The sequence below is a fragment of the Theropithecus gelada genome, chromosome 4, assembly GCF_003255815.1.
Source record: "Theropithecus gelada isolate Dixy chromosome 4, Tgel_1.0, whole genome shotgun sequence".
NCBI classification, from domain to species: domain Eukaryota; kingdom Metazoa; phylum Chordata; class Mammalia; order Primates; family Cercopithecidae; genus Theropithecus; species Theropithecus gelada.
Genome location: NC_037671.1, coordinates 86342406 through 86360998, shown reverse-complemented (window position 1 = coordinate 86360998; position 18593 = coordinate 86342406). Strand labels below are relative to the sequence as shown.

Here is an 18593-nt window from a genome sequence, read left to right as displayed (position 1 = left end):
ATTGTATTACAACTAACAAATTTTTATTCATAAATGTAATATGTATCCTGTTTTAATTTTACCCATACTGCTGTTTAAGCATTACTCCTCCTCCTGCTTTATTCTTCCATACACTATTATCTATTACATCGAACAGGTCTCTTGTCTACCCTCATACAGTTTTTTTCCCCTTGCTTGTTAAGTTTTGTTTTAGGAATCAATATGAAAATGCAGTCTTTAAAGTCTTTTAAGATTTGTGCAACAGCAACAAGAAACAGGAATACATTTGCACACGTTCTCCAAAGTAAAAGTGGCATTTGACATGCTATACTTATTAAAACCTACAATTGAAAATATTCTAAGGCTGGGCGGGGGGCAGTGGCTCACGCCTGTAATCCCAGAACTTTGGGAGGCCAAGGGGGGGATCACAAGGTCAAGAGATAAGAGACCTTCCTGGCTAACACAGTGAAACCCCATCTCTACTAAAAATACAAAAAATTAGCCGGGCATGGTGGCGGGCGCCTGTAATCCCAGCTACTCGGGAGGCTGAGGCAGGAGAATGGCATGAACCCGGGAGGCGGAGCTTGCAGTGAGCGGAGATCGCGCCATTGCACTCCAGCCTGGGTGACAGAGCGAGACCCTGTCTCAAAAAGAAAAAAAAAAATACTGTAGACCCCTCCCCCAAGCTATATTTGCAGGATCCATTCAGAGTAGGCACACAGAGCTTCTTGCTTTTTTCTAATAATATCCTAGAAATTATTTACATTTTACTAAAAAGAATTTATTCACAATCATCCAGAGTTTTTTTTTTTTTTTTTTTTTGAGACAGAGTCTCACTCTGTCGTCCAGGCTGGAGTGCAGTGGCACAATCTTGGCTCACTGCAGCCTTCGCTCTCCGAATTCAAGCGATTCTCCTGCCTCAGGCTCCCAAGTAGCTGGGATTACAGGCGCCTGCCACCGCACCTGGCTAATTTTTTGTATTTTTAGTAGAGATGGGGTTTCACCATCTTGACCGGGCTGCTCTTGAACTCCTGACCTCGTGATCAACCCGTCTCAGCCTCCCAAAGTGCTGGGATTACAGGCGTGAGCCACTGCACCCGGACCTTTTTTTTTTTTTTTGGAGATGGAGTTTCACTCTTGTTGTCCAACCTGGAGTGCAATGGTGCGATCTGGCTTACTGCAACCTCTGCCTCCCGGGTTCAAGCGATTCTCCTGCCTCAGCCTCCTGAGTAGCTAGGATTACAGGCTCCCACCACCATGCCTGGCTGATTTTTTGTATTTTTAGTAGAAATGGGGTTTCACCATGTTAGCCAGGCTGGTCTCGAACTCCTGACCTCAGGTGATCCGCCCGCCTCGGCCTCCCGCAAGCCACCACACCCAGCCCATCTAGAGTTTTTAATTATAATATTAGTCCTCTAAAAATGCTATCACTTAAAAAAAATTTATCATAACATTCAAATGTTTGGCAAAAGCATGTGATCCCAGCATGTTTCTTTGTCTTCTTCCGCTTCCCCCTACCTTTTAAACATTTTTTATAAGTTCCTCATACTTTCTTCCACGGACAATTTTCAACAAGTCTAGTCAAACTTATAGAAGCAGAAATTAGAACGGAATCTCTGATGTTTAATGTTCTTATTACAACAGAAATAAAATATAATAAAACAAGCACAAATTCCACCTGATTTGTTTACTTGCTTTATCAAGGAGAATCAAGAAGCCCTGTGTTGTGTGTCTGTGGATGGGCCCTGCAAAAATAGCTTGGGGGGAAAGAACTCTACAAAAATCTTGACTTACAGGTTTTAACAAATGTGCTGTCAAATGCAACTCTTACTTGCACAATATCATGCAGCTTTCTCTCTTTGGTGTCTGCCTTGCACTTTAAAAGCCCATGGAGGATGGAATTTTATTCTCTCAGTAAAGAGTCAGCAAAACTATGATCATCACTTCCTTTTCTTTTCTAGAATATTTCCGTGTGTTCACTGCAGCAGATAAAGGCCTGATCAAAACAAAATAATTCACTATCTTACATAGGCTATATATATATATGTGTGTGTGTGTGTGTATATATATATATATATATTTTTTTTTTTTTTTTTTTTTAGACAGAGTCTCACTCTGTCACCCAGACTGGAATGCAGTGGCACAATCTTGGCTCACTGCAACCTCTGTCTCCTGGGTTCAAGCGATTCTCCTGCCTCAGCCTCCTGAGTAGCTGGGATTACAGGCACCCACAACCATGCCCAGCTAACTTTTGTATTTTTAGTAGAGATGGGGTTTCACCATGTTGGCCAGGCTGGTCTCGAACTTCTGACCTCAGGTGATCTGCCTGCCTCAGCCTCCCAAAGTGCTGGGATTACAGGCATGAGCCACCGCACTCGGCCCATATTGGATTTTTTAAATGTTCACATAAACTGAAACTTTGAGGAGAGAATTTTTAAAAATCAAAATTGCTACTTTAAAATTTTTAATTAGTATCTGTTCAAATAATGTGACTTTAAAAAGAATATTCATAGATTTTAATATAGGAAAAATCTTGGCTAATTTTAAATTGATGCAGTTTATAATCTAGAGATAATACTGATTAAACCAATATCCATTTCATAATAATCAACCTTAATTGTCACTAAGACTGATAGGGAAGGATTGAATAGTTTAAAAACAAGACAAAACAAAAAAGACTCTTTGAGCAAAGAATCAGAAAGTTAAAACTCATCCTGATCCTGACTAAGGTCAGCACAAAATGGCCATAAAGAGCGCTTGGATAAGAAAATTAACTTTTTCACCAACATGAGCAGCAAGGAGCTTGGAAATGAGATACTGTATGGAAAAATAAAAGCTCTTCAGCTGTTCCACTAGACAAATGAAATCACAGCTGTTCAGCTAACACCCTAACGATGATGATGATAATCATAAACAACATCATCATCACTTTATTGAGCCTTTGCACCAGGCGCTATGCTGCCTTATTTACATGGTGAAGACTATGAATAACCCCATTTTACAGATATGGAAACCAAGGCACAGGGAAGTTAAGCAGCTTCCTTAGGGACACAGATTTAGTAATTGGCAAAGTCATGATTAGAATGCATGTAGTCTGGTTGCAAAGCCCACACTCATCACTTCTACACTTTACTCACTGTCCCTCTCTAGCTGTGAGAAGTAGAACGCCAATAAGAATTTAAGACAGTTGGTGGATTCATGATTGAAAGCTATGAGAAGATTCTATATAATGAATGACATCTTCTGCAACATCCTTACAGTTGTGTGACAGTTTCCCAAGGTTCTTTCTTATAGTATCGCCTTTGAATGCAGGTGACAAATGTGAATGCAAAGTTCTACTCCTGTGGACTCACATGCACTTCAAAATAAACTGATTACAAAATCCCCTTAGTAGCTGACTAGTTAACATAAGGCTGATAGCCACAAGGTAATGTAAAGGGAAATATCTACCCCAAGAGAGTGACTTGGTTTTTATTATTATTTATATATTTATTCTTTTTAGAGATGGGGTCTTCCTTGGCTACCCAAGCTGGAGCGCAGTGGCATAGCCAAAGCTTACTGTATCCTCAAACTCCTGGGCTCAAGCAATTTTCCTACTTCAGCCTCCTGAGTAGCTGGGATTATAAGTTAGTACCATTAGTACTACGCTTGCTTAATTTTATTTTTTGTAGAGACAGGGTCTCGTAATGTTGCCCAGGCTGGTCTTGAATTCCTGGCCTCAAGCAGTTCTCTAACCTCAGCCTCCCAGCTAGGATCCTCCTTCTGAAGACAATTAGATAGGCTAGTTGTGAGGACAACCCCTAGTCTGAATGAAGTCATGTCATCTGGACAGCTAGGTAAGGAGAGAGGACAGACCAAGTGCATCCAATAGTAGTACCAAGTCATTAAAATACAAGTTAAAAAGAAGAGGTGGTCAGAATACATCCTATTCTACCCCTCAAGAAATTAGCATTCACTCATCCATTAACCGAGAATCTCATAGTTACTGGAAAACAGAGGTTGTGTAAAAGTAAATGGTGATGAGTGGGAACATAACTTGGCATCATGCAGTAATTAACAGACTGTCTTCCTTACAACCCTAGAGTGTCATGGGGATATCCCTTAGTGAAAAGGTCCTCCAATCCCTTTATGTAGATATCTGTTTTATATTTGTAAGATTCTGAGTAAGTTTCTATCTGACAGAAAGGGCACTGCTACTTTTTAAAAAGGTTATAACCACCACTTTACCATATTTTCTAACTCTCTAGGGATACTGTGTGGCTTGTTCATTAGATCTAGAAACACCAGATATAAAAATCTTATTTGGCTAGGTGTGGTGGCTTATGCCTGTTACCCCAGCACTTTGGGAAGCCGAGGCAGGAGGATTGCTTGAGGCCAGATGTTCGAGACTAGCCTGGGCAACATAGCAAGACCCCACTCTATATTTTTTTTTTTAAGTTTTTTTGAGTCAGGGTCAGGGTCTCCCTCTGTCACCCATGCCAGAGTGCAGTGGTGTGATCTTGGCCTCACTGCAACCTCTGCCCCCCAGGCTCAAGTGATCCTCCCACCTCAGCCTCTTCAGCAGCTGAGAATACAGGCACATGTCACGGTGCCCGGCTAATTTTCTTACTTTTTGTAGAGACAGCGTTTTGCCATGTTGGCCGGGCTGGTTTTGAACTCTTGGGCTCAAGCGATCTGCCCACCTTTGCCTCCCAAAGTGCCAAGATTGCAGACATGAGCCACTGTGCCTGGCCTACAAAAAACCTTTAAAAAAAAATCCTTTCTACCAGTTACAGTGAGAACAAATAATTACACAAAAATTATTTGAAAGGCAACCACCTGCCAAACAATGTTAGCTACTTGCTCTGAACTAAAATAAACATAGTATTACTTACATACACACCATTGTTTAACTACAGTATGCTAACAATCATATTATCAAGTACCAATGAAAAAATACAAATTCAATTTCTACCAAAAGATTTTCATTAAAATCAAAACCCAACTCTTCTATTTCTATTTTGATTCCTAACCCTACCAAAGCAATATAAACCGAGCAGTTATTGAGGTTGTCTCCTTAATTAGTGACCTGGTTCTACCTGATGTGGCCTTATATAAAGAGATTGCGTTATACGGAAAAAGATACTTATATCTTATGAACTTAACTCACCAAAATGATCTGAAGGAAGACCTCATATTGTCGTATATTATAGAGCGCTTCTTTTAACATATATGGCTGAAGTTCAGCTCTCATGTGTGGGTCGTTGGCTGCCTTCTCAAGGATGGCTGTGTAGCGGTATACCTGGCTCCGGGCAGTCTCAAGCTGGTAATCAATATGCTGCATGGTGGCTGGGATTGCTACATGGAGAACAGCTGGCACTGTTTGTAAGAGTATAAAAAGGCAGTCATAAAGGAGACTAAAAACAATTAAGGAGAAGAAGCCTAGAAAGTAGTTACATTTTAAGCATTAAGTTAGGGTTTTTTCCCCAATCAAATTAGTAATAATGAGGCATGTGTTTCATGGGTCCCACCACATAAAGAAAAGAATCTAGGCTGGGGGCGGTGGCTCACGCCTGTAATCCCAGCACCTTGGGAGGCTGAGGCGGGCGGATCATGAGGTCAAGAGATTGAGACCATCCTGGCCAACATGGTGAAACCCTGTGTCTACTAAAAATACAAAAATTAACCGGGTGTGGTGCCGCGCGCCTGTAATCTCAGCACAGGAGAATCACTTGAACCCGGGAGGGGGAAGTTGCAGTGAGCCGAGATCGCGCCATTGCACTCCAATCTGGAACACAAGAGCGAAACTCCATCTCAAAAAAAAAAAAAAAAAAACCTAAAACAAACAAGTTCAAACAAAAGATATTATCAGAATAACCCAGTTATAGTAAGTCAGCTTTTGCCACTAAATATAGAAGAGTTTAGAGAATAGGCAGAGTTTGGTATTATGTGTTGTTAACCATGTGCTTCCAGAAGAGCCACTGACCCTTCCTTTTGTATATCTTCTAGTTATTTAAAAAAAAAAAGGAATGTTTGTTAAGAAACTCATCTGGATGGTGAAAAATGACAGAATAGTCTAGCAAGGGAGGGTCATTTATGAAAATGGAAATTTGACTTTTTAGAACAGGTTTTAAACTAGAAAAAAATTACCCTTTTATTCTAGATTAGCGATTTAGTGAAAGACACTAACACCTTATCGGTGGACATACAGGAGTACCAAATTTCATAAGGAAGTTACTTCTAGTGGTAGATACTTCATTAAATATTTCATAAGTACTTTCAAACTTATAAAGAATGCATTAAGTATATAACCACAAAGCAGATGCCCCCGAATTTAGAGATTTTAAATATCTCTTTGTGGATCTTTTCATTCCATTAACTGCACCAGGAACTGTTTTCAGGAAGATTTTTATTTTTTAAATAACTAAATTGTACTCCCTTTTGGTTACTGACTTGCAGTAATGAACACAAAGCCCCGCTGAACAGGGAGGTTAGCTTTGAGCAGGGCCCTTCATCGCTTTCACTGATTCACTTTCTCCTACTAGCTTCATGGTACATAAAATGTAAAGTCTTGCCCCAGCAAAAGTAAAAATCACTATACATTATAAACAGTAGTTATTCTTCAGGAAACAGTAAAAAAATGCAAATCTTAAATTTAAGAATGCCCCTGGTGTGTTGTTTATTATTTTCCTCACTGTGCAACTTAAATTTTAAACATACATGACCTTTAGCATTAACCTAATGATATACCTACAATCATCAATGCCTTCTCCACCTTTTCCACAGTCTCTGTTAAATAAACGAATTCCAGTAACAATCATGGTGAGTTCTTTCAGCTGGCGTTCTTTGTCCTTCTTAGACAGAGTTAGAAACGTCCCAAGCTCAGCCTGAGGAAAAATGCTCTGTAGAGCAGCTAAAATAAACCAGAAAAAAAAAAAAAAAAGGAAAACAAAATGATAGAATAAAGATATCAGAAGTTAAATAAGTTTTTTTCTTTAGCAGCAAGTTAAGAGTCTGAGTTACTTACATGATTCTTTAAATTACTGATACCTGGTTACAGAATACATAATAAAATGTAGCACACATCAAAGCTGGATTACTGAGAGTTATGCCATTGCCTCATGTCCATTTTTAATAATTAAGCACATCCAGCAGTAACTGTTTGGCAACGGGCATGAAAACGAGCTTTCTAATTAGGGATCTGAGCTGAAAAATGGATGCTTTAAAATAATTATGAAGGAAGGCCATAGGAGAGCTAGACATTTTTCCTGTTCCTCATTTTGAAGGATGAAAGAGGGCAAAGATTTCCTAAGGATAAACAGTGCCCCTTTCCATCATCCATTTTAAATGACAGACTCAATTCTTTTCATCAATATGAAATATCCCTTTCCAGCTTTTCCATTTACTCAATCAGCCTGGTACCCTCAATCCTACTATCAATGTCTCTCTAATGAGGTGTAATAGGTCCCTAGATATGTGCAGCTCTAGGAAAATTAGCAATATTTCACTTTCTAGAGGTGCTACTTGAGTTTCAGAACGGACACACAGTGTAAAAGGAGAGTGGGTACGTTTTAACTCATTCGTGCTGATTTTTTTTTTTTTCAGATAAAAAGGAAACTTCAATTTTTAACACCTCTAATTTAACATATTTTATAAAATACAATGATCATATATTTTCACTTATGAAATGGAAATTGGTTATACTTTTTACCTGTTACCTCTCTGACAGTCTTGATGTCTGTAGGGGATCCAAGGCCAGAGCGGAGTAACACATAGCTGATAATCTTCCGGTACAGGCTTTCCAATTCTTCTTTAGCACATGCTCTGTTATCTGTAATTTCTCTGGTAACAGAGCCTAATCTAGACTCTAGGACCCGGTGATGTTCTTCAAGAAATTCCACTAAAATTGCCAAATAACAATGTTCTATATATTTGATTTTTAGAATTCTTCTTACATAAGAACTAGAGAAAAACTGGGATTGGATATGGCAATTCTACTTCAGGAAAACAAGCAATTTCTTAAGCTGTAGTAATGAAATGAAAAACAGTAGCCAGCAAGTAGCCTCAAGACAAAAATCCAGTAGGAAAGATTTATGACAGTGACTTAAATGGAATACTTTGTCAAAACACCTAAGACTTTAAACAGCCAAACTAAACAGTAAATTTCAGAAAAGGTTAAAACCTCCCAATTAAGCAGAAAATAAAGAAGGCCATTTCTACAGCATATATATAATACTATATGAAAATATAAATATATACATATTATATATTTATGCTATATGTAAGCACATGTCGTATACTATACATAAGCGTATATAGTAGCAGAAATATATATGTAGTATATATGTTCCTTTTGGTTACGTGTATTTTTATTTCAGTTCTAGATAAATTTCCTCTGAAAAGCATTATTGATAATACGATGTTGCATCGAGAACTGTATCCCTCCTCATTCCTCCTGTGATATGCTGAGGGATAGGCTTAACTTTGACAGGACACTGTTCACTGAGTTGTTGCAAGTACAGTTCTTGCAAAGACTCTGTAAGACAACCCATATTACCATTACAAGGGCAATAATTAACATATCCACCACACACAGTTTATACCTATACTCTTGCCACAAAACCAACTGAGAACTTTGCAAATTAAAAATATGTTTAAATAACAAATGTAAAAATGTATAGGTTAAATTTTATCAATTCTATGACTATTTTATTACTTTAAAATTTCCCTATTAAGCAAAAATGCAAGATACATACTTTTACATAGGTAGCATAACTGAAACTAATAAAGAGAAAAATCATCAAATTGTTAATAATGATTGTACTATATAGTAGAGGTAGAGGTAGTCCATAGAGAAATAGATTTGTTTTATACAGCAGGGGCAGAGGCGGTCCATAGAGAATTACATTTTCCTTTTTCTTTTGTTTCCAACTTGTGTTTGATGTATGCATTAAATTATTTACATAATGAGCTGGGCGTGGTGGCTCACACTCATAATCCCAGCACTTTGGGAGTCCAAGGTGCGGACAGAACTCCAGGCTTAGGCCTGGAGTTCAACACCAGCCTGGGCAGCATGGCAAAATCCCGTCTCTACTAAGAATACAAAAATTAGCTGGGCAAGGTGGCACACGCCTATAGTCCCAGCTACTCGGGAGGCTGAGGTGGGAGAATTGCTTCAACCCCGGAGTCAGAGGTTGTAGTGATCTGTGGAACGTGCCACTATACTCCCGCCTGGGTGACAGAGCAAGACTCTGTCTGAAAAGAAAAAAAAGTTACATATTGAAAAGCTTTCTAAACTCCCCATCATTCATTTCATTTTTGAATAGTTATATAATTTAGGTAATTATTATGAAAAAATAACATAAACCAGGAACAGGGAAATCTACAAATTAAAAACTTTTAACTTCAATGGGCTGGTTGTTCGAATTCCTAATTATTATGTATTAGTGCCATAAAGGTTAAAAGACAACAGACTTGGAAACAATAATTATGAGCATAATAATTGGAATTCGCTTTTAACCCTCACAAAGGCCAACGGTTTTTTTTTCATTTAGCATTTCTAACATTGTTATAGTCCTCAAAGTTGAAAAACATTTCAAAAGATTGCCAAAAATTAAATTGTTAAATTGATTAAACAATTAAATTCATTGTCAGCCAAATGAAGCCCTTCTTAGCTGAAATACAATACGAAATTTAAGTATAAAAATAGGTAGTATATGTTACCTCGATTTGTATAATTCATATCAAAGTAGACTTGCATCTTAATAGTGTCCAGGGATGGATTTTTAGTATCCAATAGCCGAGTCATACAAAGCTAGAAAAGAATAGCCCATGAATACTTCTAGTTATAGTTTCTGAGACAAGTAAGTATTTCCTAAAGTTATTTTCAAAAATAAAGGGAAAAGCAGTGGTTCCTGATATTTATTCACCAATAACCCCTTTTATTATTATTTTTTCTCCTTGAAGACTTCAGGCTTTATAGTTTATTTAACCAATAACTTTTTTTATTTTTATAGATTTAGGGGGTACAAGTGTCATTTTGTTACATGGATATATTGTGTGTAGTGGTGAAGCCTGGGCTTTTAGGGTAGCTAACACCTGAATAGTGGACACTGTACCCATTAAGTGATTTCTCATCCCTCACTCCCCTCTCACCCTCCCAAGTCTCCAATGTCTACTGCTTCACTCTCTATGTCCCTGTGTACATATTATTTAGCTCCCACTTGTAAGTGAGAACATGTGGTATTTTACTTTCTAAGTTATTTCACTTAAGATAGTAGCCTCCAGTTCCATCCATGTTGCCACAAGACATGATTTCATCATTTTTTATGGCTCATAGTATTCCATTGTATGTATGTGTATATACATTTTCTTTATCCAATCATCTGTTGATGGACACTTAGGTTGATTCCATATCTTTACTACCAATAACTTTTGTTAAGCAATAAGTCGTTTCCCTTGAGTTAACCAATAATTATTATGCCCGGGTGGCTAGTAGTCTAGTTGAAGGCAAGAAACCTGATGTTTTGGTTAGTTTGGGCAGTCTAAATGTGGGTAAATGTTCCACAAAGCTTATATTCCAGTCTAAAACTCTTCTAGATTTCCTCGTTACTATTTATTTGTGCCTTGAACAACACTGCTAAGTTTATTTTATAAAAAGCTGCTGCAGCCAGCACAGTGGCTCACACCTGTAATCCCAGCACTTTGGGAGGCTGAGGTGGGCAGATCACCTGAGGTCGGGAGTTCGAGACCAGCCTGGTTAACATGATTAAACCCCGTCTCTACTAAAAATACAAAAATTAGCTGGGCGTGGTGGCGCACACCTGTAGTCCCAGCTACTCGGGAGGCTGAGACAGGAGAATTGCTTGAGAACCTGGGAGGTGGACATGGCAATGAGGCAAGATCGTGCCACTACACTCCAGCTTGGGAGACAGAGTGAGACTCCATCTCAAAAAATAAAATAAAATTAAATAAAATTTAAATTTAAAAGCTGCTGTAACTACCACCCCTCTCTTCACAAAATTTCTCTAGTTCTACCCTTGCTATTTCTTCTCCTGGTCTGTTTTCTCCCATGAGCCCCCACATGGATGGCTCATTTCCCTTCTCTGCCTTGCCTCTTTAGATTGAATATCAACCTCAGTTTTTCTTTCCTTCTCTCATCTCTACTCATCACCTCCCTCCCCCACTTCCTTCACTGCTCACCCTGTAGGCTGAATATACTGCAGCTGGCAGGCACTTGGCAGCTCACTCTCAACCTGTCTCCCTGAGCACCAGCCCTGCTTTCCTGGAAGGAGGGAGGGGAGAATGCAAGACTGAGGACTGGACACTGTGTCTTTGCAGAAGCCTGTGCACCTGGATCCTTCCACATAGAGAAGTACTGTTTTAAAATGCACACTTTAAAAAAATAGCTCATCCACATGATTTTTAGTTGAGAAAAATATTGTCACTTGAATTATACGTTGTTAGTTTATGTACCTGTCATATTAAAAGTATATTGGCTTGATTCTTTCCAACGTAGTTGAGTTGGAGCTTGAGGGGAATGGAGAAGTCTTCCTGGGTCCTGACAAGGAGAACAACTTATTTTCTGCCCTTCCTTGATTCTCTTCCACAGCTTTCCAATAACATTTCTGACTGTCATAATCACTTCCCTTATTGCTAAGAACAAGTTTTATACCATCTTTTCTCTGCATCCTCCCCAATATCTGTTATGTTTTGACTTTTTAAAGACATTCTAACTGGTGTAAGATTGTATCTCATTGTCAGAATAGAAAATCCAGACATAAAGCCACATACCTGCAGTCAGGTGATCTTTGACAAAGTCAACAGAAACATACACTGGAGAAATGACATCCTATTCAATAAATGGTGCTGGGAAAATTGGATTACCATATGTAGAAGAATGAAACCGATCCCAATGTCTCACCATATACAAAAATTAACAACTCAAGATTGATTAAAGACTTAAATGTAAGACCTGAAACTATAAAAATACCAGAAAAAAACCTAGGGCTGGACATTGGCCTATGCAAAGAATTCATTACTTAAAAGCAAATGCAACAGAAATAGACAAATTGGATTTAAATAAACTAAAAAGCTTCTACACATCAAAATGAATAATCAACAGAGTGAAAAGAAAACCTGCAGAATGGGAGAAAATATGTACAAACTATGCATCTGACAAAGGACTAATATTCAGGATCTACGAGGAACTCAAACAACTCGACAACAACAAATAACCCCATTATAAAGTGGGCAAAGGCCATGAATAGACATTTTTCAAAAGAAGACATACAAATGGCCAACAAGCATGAAAAAAATGCTCAACATCACTCAGCATTAGAGAAATGCAAATTAATTTAGTTCTATTTAACTTCACAGTGCATGACAAACCAGTTAATATTTGCAATGTAAGAGATTAATAACAAGGTTTCACTAAAATATTGTAGCAGATGCTGCTGCCTGCCCAATTTCCCTGCCCTTCCTTCCTTACTAACAGAGCCTCAATTTGGATTGGGGCAGGGATTTATTCATCTAAAAAATAAAAAAGAAGTGAATGTCCCTAGGTCACTTACAGTATCATTCTGGTCAATAAATGTAAGTAGATGGAAGGGATTCTGGGAAAATTATTATTTTCTGGAGAGAAGGTGATAGACCCAACTGGCACATGTATTTTGCCCTTTGCCTTCCCCCCTTCTTTCTACCTAGAGGTAGGGTAGCTATCTTTTGACCATCAGATGACCATATTGCAAGGATGGCATGCCCCAGGAAGCCAGGAAGAAGGGTCTATGTCTCTCCACACTTTGTGTTATGAGAAAAATACCTCATGTGTACTACTATTTTGTGGGCTTTTGTTTCATTTAGCTGAAGGCAATAATGACTAACACAAATACTGTGTTTACAACTGAGAATAAGTAATTGCAAATTTGAGGACTGTTGGGTAATCACCTTAACAAGATTCTGCACATCACTTTTCATGAGGGTTCTATCCATGTTAAAGCCATTACTTGGATCCAGGACAACAGCTTTCACCTGGAAAAAAGTAGGAACAAGTCCATTAAGTAGGAAAGAATCCATTAAGCAATTTTATTTCATATTATTAGTTTAATGTGTTTCCATTTTTTAAACAACTACCTCCTGATTACAGTGGGGTTGGTTTTTCAACTATTTTTCTTACTACTGAACTCATCAGTACCCTTGTTAGAGGCTGAAGAAAAGAAGCGACAAACATCAAATTTGAATGGGGTGCTAGAAAAGTTATATGGGGAAATAAGTTGAAAGCAATGGCTAGGTTTTCAGTTGGGAAACTATGGTATATTTTACTGTATTTTTATTGTGTATTGTTATCTTAACCAAAAGCAAGAACAGAGAAACCATAGCAATGAGTAATTTTTAACAACGGCAAACAAAAATACACACCAAAAAATTCCCACACAGGAGAACATTATTTATGTTTTCCAAACTCATCAAGGTCTTCTAAATCAGTCTCTGTAAATCTACAACTCACATGCTCTATAAACGTTTTTAAAATGTTTTCACTAACTTGTCCGATGATCTCATTATGTTTAAGCTGAAAAACATCTATGAAAGCTTCACAGAATTTAAAGGGGAAAATGGACACCACATCTTAAAAAAGCTGTTAATAAAGTAGTAATCACAAAATGATTTCTTCTTACCATAAAAGCAATCAGAGTTTCAGAAACAATCTCTCCATGGGCTGCACATTCTTGTCCTATTTCTCGTATAATACTCCTTATAACACTTTCGGCCTGAGTTGGAGGCATTCTGGCTAAATAAAACAACAATTTTTTTTTAAAAACGTGGGTTTATGCAAATTTGTTTTTTTCTCTTCTGATTTCTCCAATATTGTATTTGTAAAGAGTCATAATATCATCTATTAGCTTATTAGTATTTTTATTAGTATCTAGGCCTCTCCTGTTTTTCATTATTTTTAAAAATGAAGGACTTTATTGAAGACAGACAATGATTGGGATTTCAAATAATTGAAACATCTGATAATTAACATTTTCAATTATTTAAATTATGGTCACTAAACATATATTCCTATCATGATATTCTTAATTTAAAAAAAAAAAAAAAAAAAAAAAGGCTAAGCAGGCTGGGCGCGATGGCTCACGCCTGTAATCCCAGCATTTTGGGAGGCCGAGGCAGGCGGATCAGCTGAGGTCCGGAGTTCGAGACCAGCCTGACCAACACGGAGAAACCCCGTCTCTACTAAAAATACAAAATTAGCCGGGCTTGGTGGCGGGCGCCTGTAATCCCAGCTACTCCGGAGGCTGAGGCAGGAGAATCGCTTGAACCCGGGAGGCGGAGGTTGCGGTGAGCCGAGATCACGCCATTGCACTCCAGCCTGGGCAACAAGAGCGAAACTGCGTCTCAAAAAAAAAAAAAAAAAAAAAAGGCTAAGCAGTATGTGTAGGGGAGGAAGGTAAAATTAACGAGAAACCCAAGAGTACAGCTTGAAAGAGGAAATGCTTATTCCACCACATTCACTAAATAACCTTTCGTAATTGTACTAGAATCTTGGAAAACAATTCTTGCTCAGATCATTAAAATAATCTTTTCCGCACATCTAAAATGGAGTTCAGACTGTCGATAAAAAACACAAAAGCAAAAACCAAACGTAAGAGTTATGCATCATGGAAAAAAATGAACTCCTGGTTATTAATTCCATTTACTATAAGGAAAAAGTGGCAGCTTTTGACCGAGTTTTCTGATTTTCCTGAATATTAGTAACTGAGCACAATGGAACTTGGCATGTAGAGTATAACAAAGGCAATATCAGGTAGATAAAGCCAACTCCTCAGCATTATTAGCTTTCCGATGGATGGGTACGGAAGCACGAGGCATTTTGTCCAGTGAAACCAGATTGCTTGGATTCCATCGTGACCCGACCACTGTCTAGCTGTGAGATCTTGGGCACTTGTTTCACTTCTTTCCAGAAGCGTGAGGACTAAATTAGTCCTATCTGTTTTGTGGTTACAACAGTTCGCGGCATAAGGGAATCGCTTAAAACAGCTTTGAATCAGTACTCCAGGATCGCAGGCAGCGCATGCGCGAGTGTCAGTCTGTGGGAGAGTCCGTCCCGCTCCGGGTCTGTGTGCGCATGCGCAACGCTGCCGGGTCGCTAGGGACGCGGCTCAGCATTTTCCCGGCATCCACCCACCAATTACTAAGTCTCCCGAGGTCCGGCTTCTGGGGTAGCCAGTGGAGTGGAACAGAGGCGGAAGGCCTCAGGCACCCGCGCAGTGGCTAGAGGGCCGCCCTGCAGCCCTGGGCGCCTCCGGCGGGAATGGACCGCTGTTCCAGCTCAGCGGCGGCGCAGCCTAAAGGATCGAGACTGAGAGCTAAGTCTCGACTAGGCAGGACGCGGTCCTCCAGCCGCCCGGGCTCCGCCAGCTGCCCCACGCTCGCCGCCTGGCGGGACACACCTCCGGGTCAAGGGCGCGGAGCCCCGAGTAGGCTGACCTGGATCGGAATCGACAGCAGGAGCCGTGTCTGTCTGCTTCCGTCCTGGGGCCCTCACCGCGACCGTCAGGGCAGTTGGGCTCTCGCAGCAACCGACGCGTAACCATGGAGATGGAAGACTCCGGACCAGAGGGGGTGGGGCCAGGTGGGGGCGGGGCTGGGTCCCACTTTGAGGGTCTTTTCCGCGAAAGATGGGCTGGAAAAACTTTAAAAACAAGGCAATTCCAGGCAGAGACATCTTAACCTCCGTGGTTAAGACTGTGAAACACAAGTTCTCGTAAATAAGGACATTAACTTGCTAGCGTGGGAACGATGGGGCGGCTTTGAAAGCGGGGTCGGGGAGAGGGAGGAGCCAGTTGGAGAGGCTGGGAAAACGGAAGGGCTGTATCCTGGACAAATAGAGTTCTTGTAAAAGTATCTAGATTTAAAAAACAAAAGTAAAAAGTATCGAGGTTTTATTTCATGTCCCGTTGTTCAAGGAAGTCTGTAACAGAACGCTCCAAGATGCCCGAAGAGAAAACTGCTCATTCAAGAAGCACATGATAAGAACACATTAGTGTCCGAGTCAAAATAATGAAGTTTTATCCCTTAACGATAATGTCGTTAGGCCCACCTTCAGACGTGAAAGTGTGAAAAAGGATTAAATACGCATTAGAAGGAGAGCATCAAACAACAAGGTTTTATTTTTAGACAGTAACTTTTCTCAAACTGCAAACAAACATGCAGAATATGCTTTGCTTAAGGACATTCCCTGATTACTAGGAAATGAATCAACACAAAAACTCAAGAATACACATCATAATATAACACAATTTTATTTCCACCTTCTAGAAAATGTTCCCGGAATGTGGATGAAGCTTGTGTAAAAATAGATGTTCAGAGTAACATGATTTATAATACCACAACCTTGGAAATCTAAACACGATATTTAAGTAAAACGTCAGGCAGGTATTTAAAATTATGTTAATAAAAACCTTGTGTTTCTCTTATATTTTTTAAAAGCCAAATGAAAAATTTATATATAATATGACTTAAACTATATTGACATACATATAATGCACAAAAAGTGTATAAGTCATTTTTTCAAAATCACAGCAAGGAATTAGATCTAAGGATGGAATTATAGGTAAAGTATTTTTATTTCTTTATACTTTTCTGTTTTTTCTAGATTTTTCCATAATGAGTATATATTGTCTTATGATCTATAAAACAAAATTTTAAAATACTAGGGAGATGAGAACTGGCTATTTGTAGAGAATGAGCCCAATTTAGATATACAAATATACTGTAAGTATACAAGGTAAAGCAACCAAAGGAAGGTGAGATAGCAAAATTTTAACAGTGGTTGTATCTTTGTAATGGCTTATGGCTGATTTTTCTTCTTTGTACTTTAAGATAGCTACCAAAATGTCTTCCATGAGCATATATTATGTATTAGAATATTAAATATTTTTTAAGATGGTAAGAATCATATCATCATATTAAGTATAGTTTTAAACTAATGGGCAAATTCTGGCACAAATACTCCCTATGCTTGATACTGTTAATTCCTACTTAATGTCAATGTTTTCTTCTCTTTTTATTACTAATTTAACCCTGTGTTGGGAATGACAGTGTTCTCTTAAAAAAAAAAAATCTCTCAACCTCTTTCTCAGTGAGCGTGGCCTGTGACATGGTCTGGCCAATGAGATGTAAGTATAATCTCTGGATGAGGTGTACTTCCATTTTATGTCTGTTGCCTTTCCTTTTCTTCCTACTTGAAATGAGAATATGTGGCTGAAGCTCCAGCAGCCTTGTTGTGAACATAAACATGAGGGTCACATCTTAAGGATGGTGGAACAGAAATGAAAAAGGAACCTGAGTTCCTGGTAATGTCACGGAACAGCCCTATCAGCTTCTTGACTGGCTATCTCCAGACTTTGCATGAGAGAAGATAAACCCCTATTTTATTAAGCTACTGTTATTTGGGTTTTCTGCTACATTCAGCCAAACTGAATCCCTGACTGCCACAATGGGTATGACTTTGGAAGTATTATTGAGCGTTTTGTGCTACATTGAATTACTCTACCTAATCCTTCATGCCTCTTAGCATCCACACCCTTGCCATGGACTTTGGTGGGTTATACTTCCCCAGTCCTTGATTTTGAATTTAGCTGTGTGACTTGCTTTGACCAATGGGTTGTGGTGAAGTAACAGTGTGCCAAATCAGATCCAAGGCCTTAAGAGACCCCATATTTCTGCTTTCTCTCTTGTGCCTGTGTCATTGCCATGAGAAGTACATACCCTAGCAAGCTCTTTGGTCCCAGAATGACATGCATATGGCACAGAATTGCCTGAACCGATCTTTTAGTAAGATGCAGAGATGCCCAACTGGGGCCCAGGCCTAGACCCGCCAAACTCCAGTCAACCTGTAGATGTGTGATAATGAATGAGTATTGTTTTAAACCAGTGAGTTTTGGAGTGGCTTATTATACAGTATAATTGTGGAAAGAGTTCATTTATAAACCTTTCAGTGATCTAAACTTCTCATTTATGAAACAGAGAAAACAATGGCATCTATCTCACAGAGTTGTGAGAGTAAAATGAGATAGCCCTCATGAAGCACTTAGCACAGCATCTGACATAGATAAAAGGATTCATAAACTTTACATACTAGTATTTTGTGACCTTTATCATGGTTATTATTGACAACATCAACTATGACAATATATTTTATACTCCCATGGTTTATTGGACTTCTAGTCTTTGTAGAACTAATTATTCCTAGTTTTAACATGGCAGCAATGGCATTTAATTAAAAAACATGGAGGAACCAGAGTGCATCCAGAGAATGATAAGAAAAATGTTGTCAGAATAAGATAGAATTGGATATATTTACCTTGAGAAAAAGAAGGCATGAGAACTCGTCTCAGTTTTGTTAAAAGAGAAACCAAGCTTTATGTTGTTTCAGAACACCAGATTACAAATCTACATAAAACAGTCTTAAAATACAATTGTGATAGAAGTCTTTCTAGAAGAAGTGAACCCCATTTTATCAAATGTTTTTTATCTAAAAGCTGAAAGATTGCCTTTAAGAATATTGTAGAATTAATTTCTTCTGATTAAGTGACTTTAGTATGTCACAAACTATTCAACTTTTAAAGAGAGAG

The 18593-nt window shown here is 38.7% G+C and overlaps 1 protein-coding gene across 1 annotated transcript in view; it reads right to left on the bottom strand.

The window, feature by feature from the left end:
* CFAP206 (cilia and flagella associated protein 206) overlaps positions 1-15556 on the bottom strand; it is a 55170-nt gene extending 39614 nt beyond the window's left edge. Inside the window, exons 1-7 of the mRNA XM_025383748.1 lie at positions 15445-15556; positions 13632-13744; positions 12904-12987; positions 9682-9772; positions 7670-7858; positions 6713-6871; positions 5129-5337 (exon numbers count right to left, since the gene is read on the bottom strand). Coding sequence (XP_025239533.1) covers positions 5129-5337; positions 6713-6871; positions 7670-7858; positions 9682-9772; positions 12904-12987; positions 13632-13739 — 840 coding nt within the window. The 5' untranslated portion in view covers positions 13740-13744; positions 15445-15556. The remainder of the gene's footprint in view (positions 1-5128; positions 5338-6712; positions 6872-7669; positions 7859-9681; positions 9773-12903; positions 12988-13631; positions 13745-15444) is intronic.
* Between the last annotated feature and the right edge of the window lie 3037 nt (positions 15557-18593).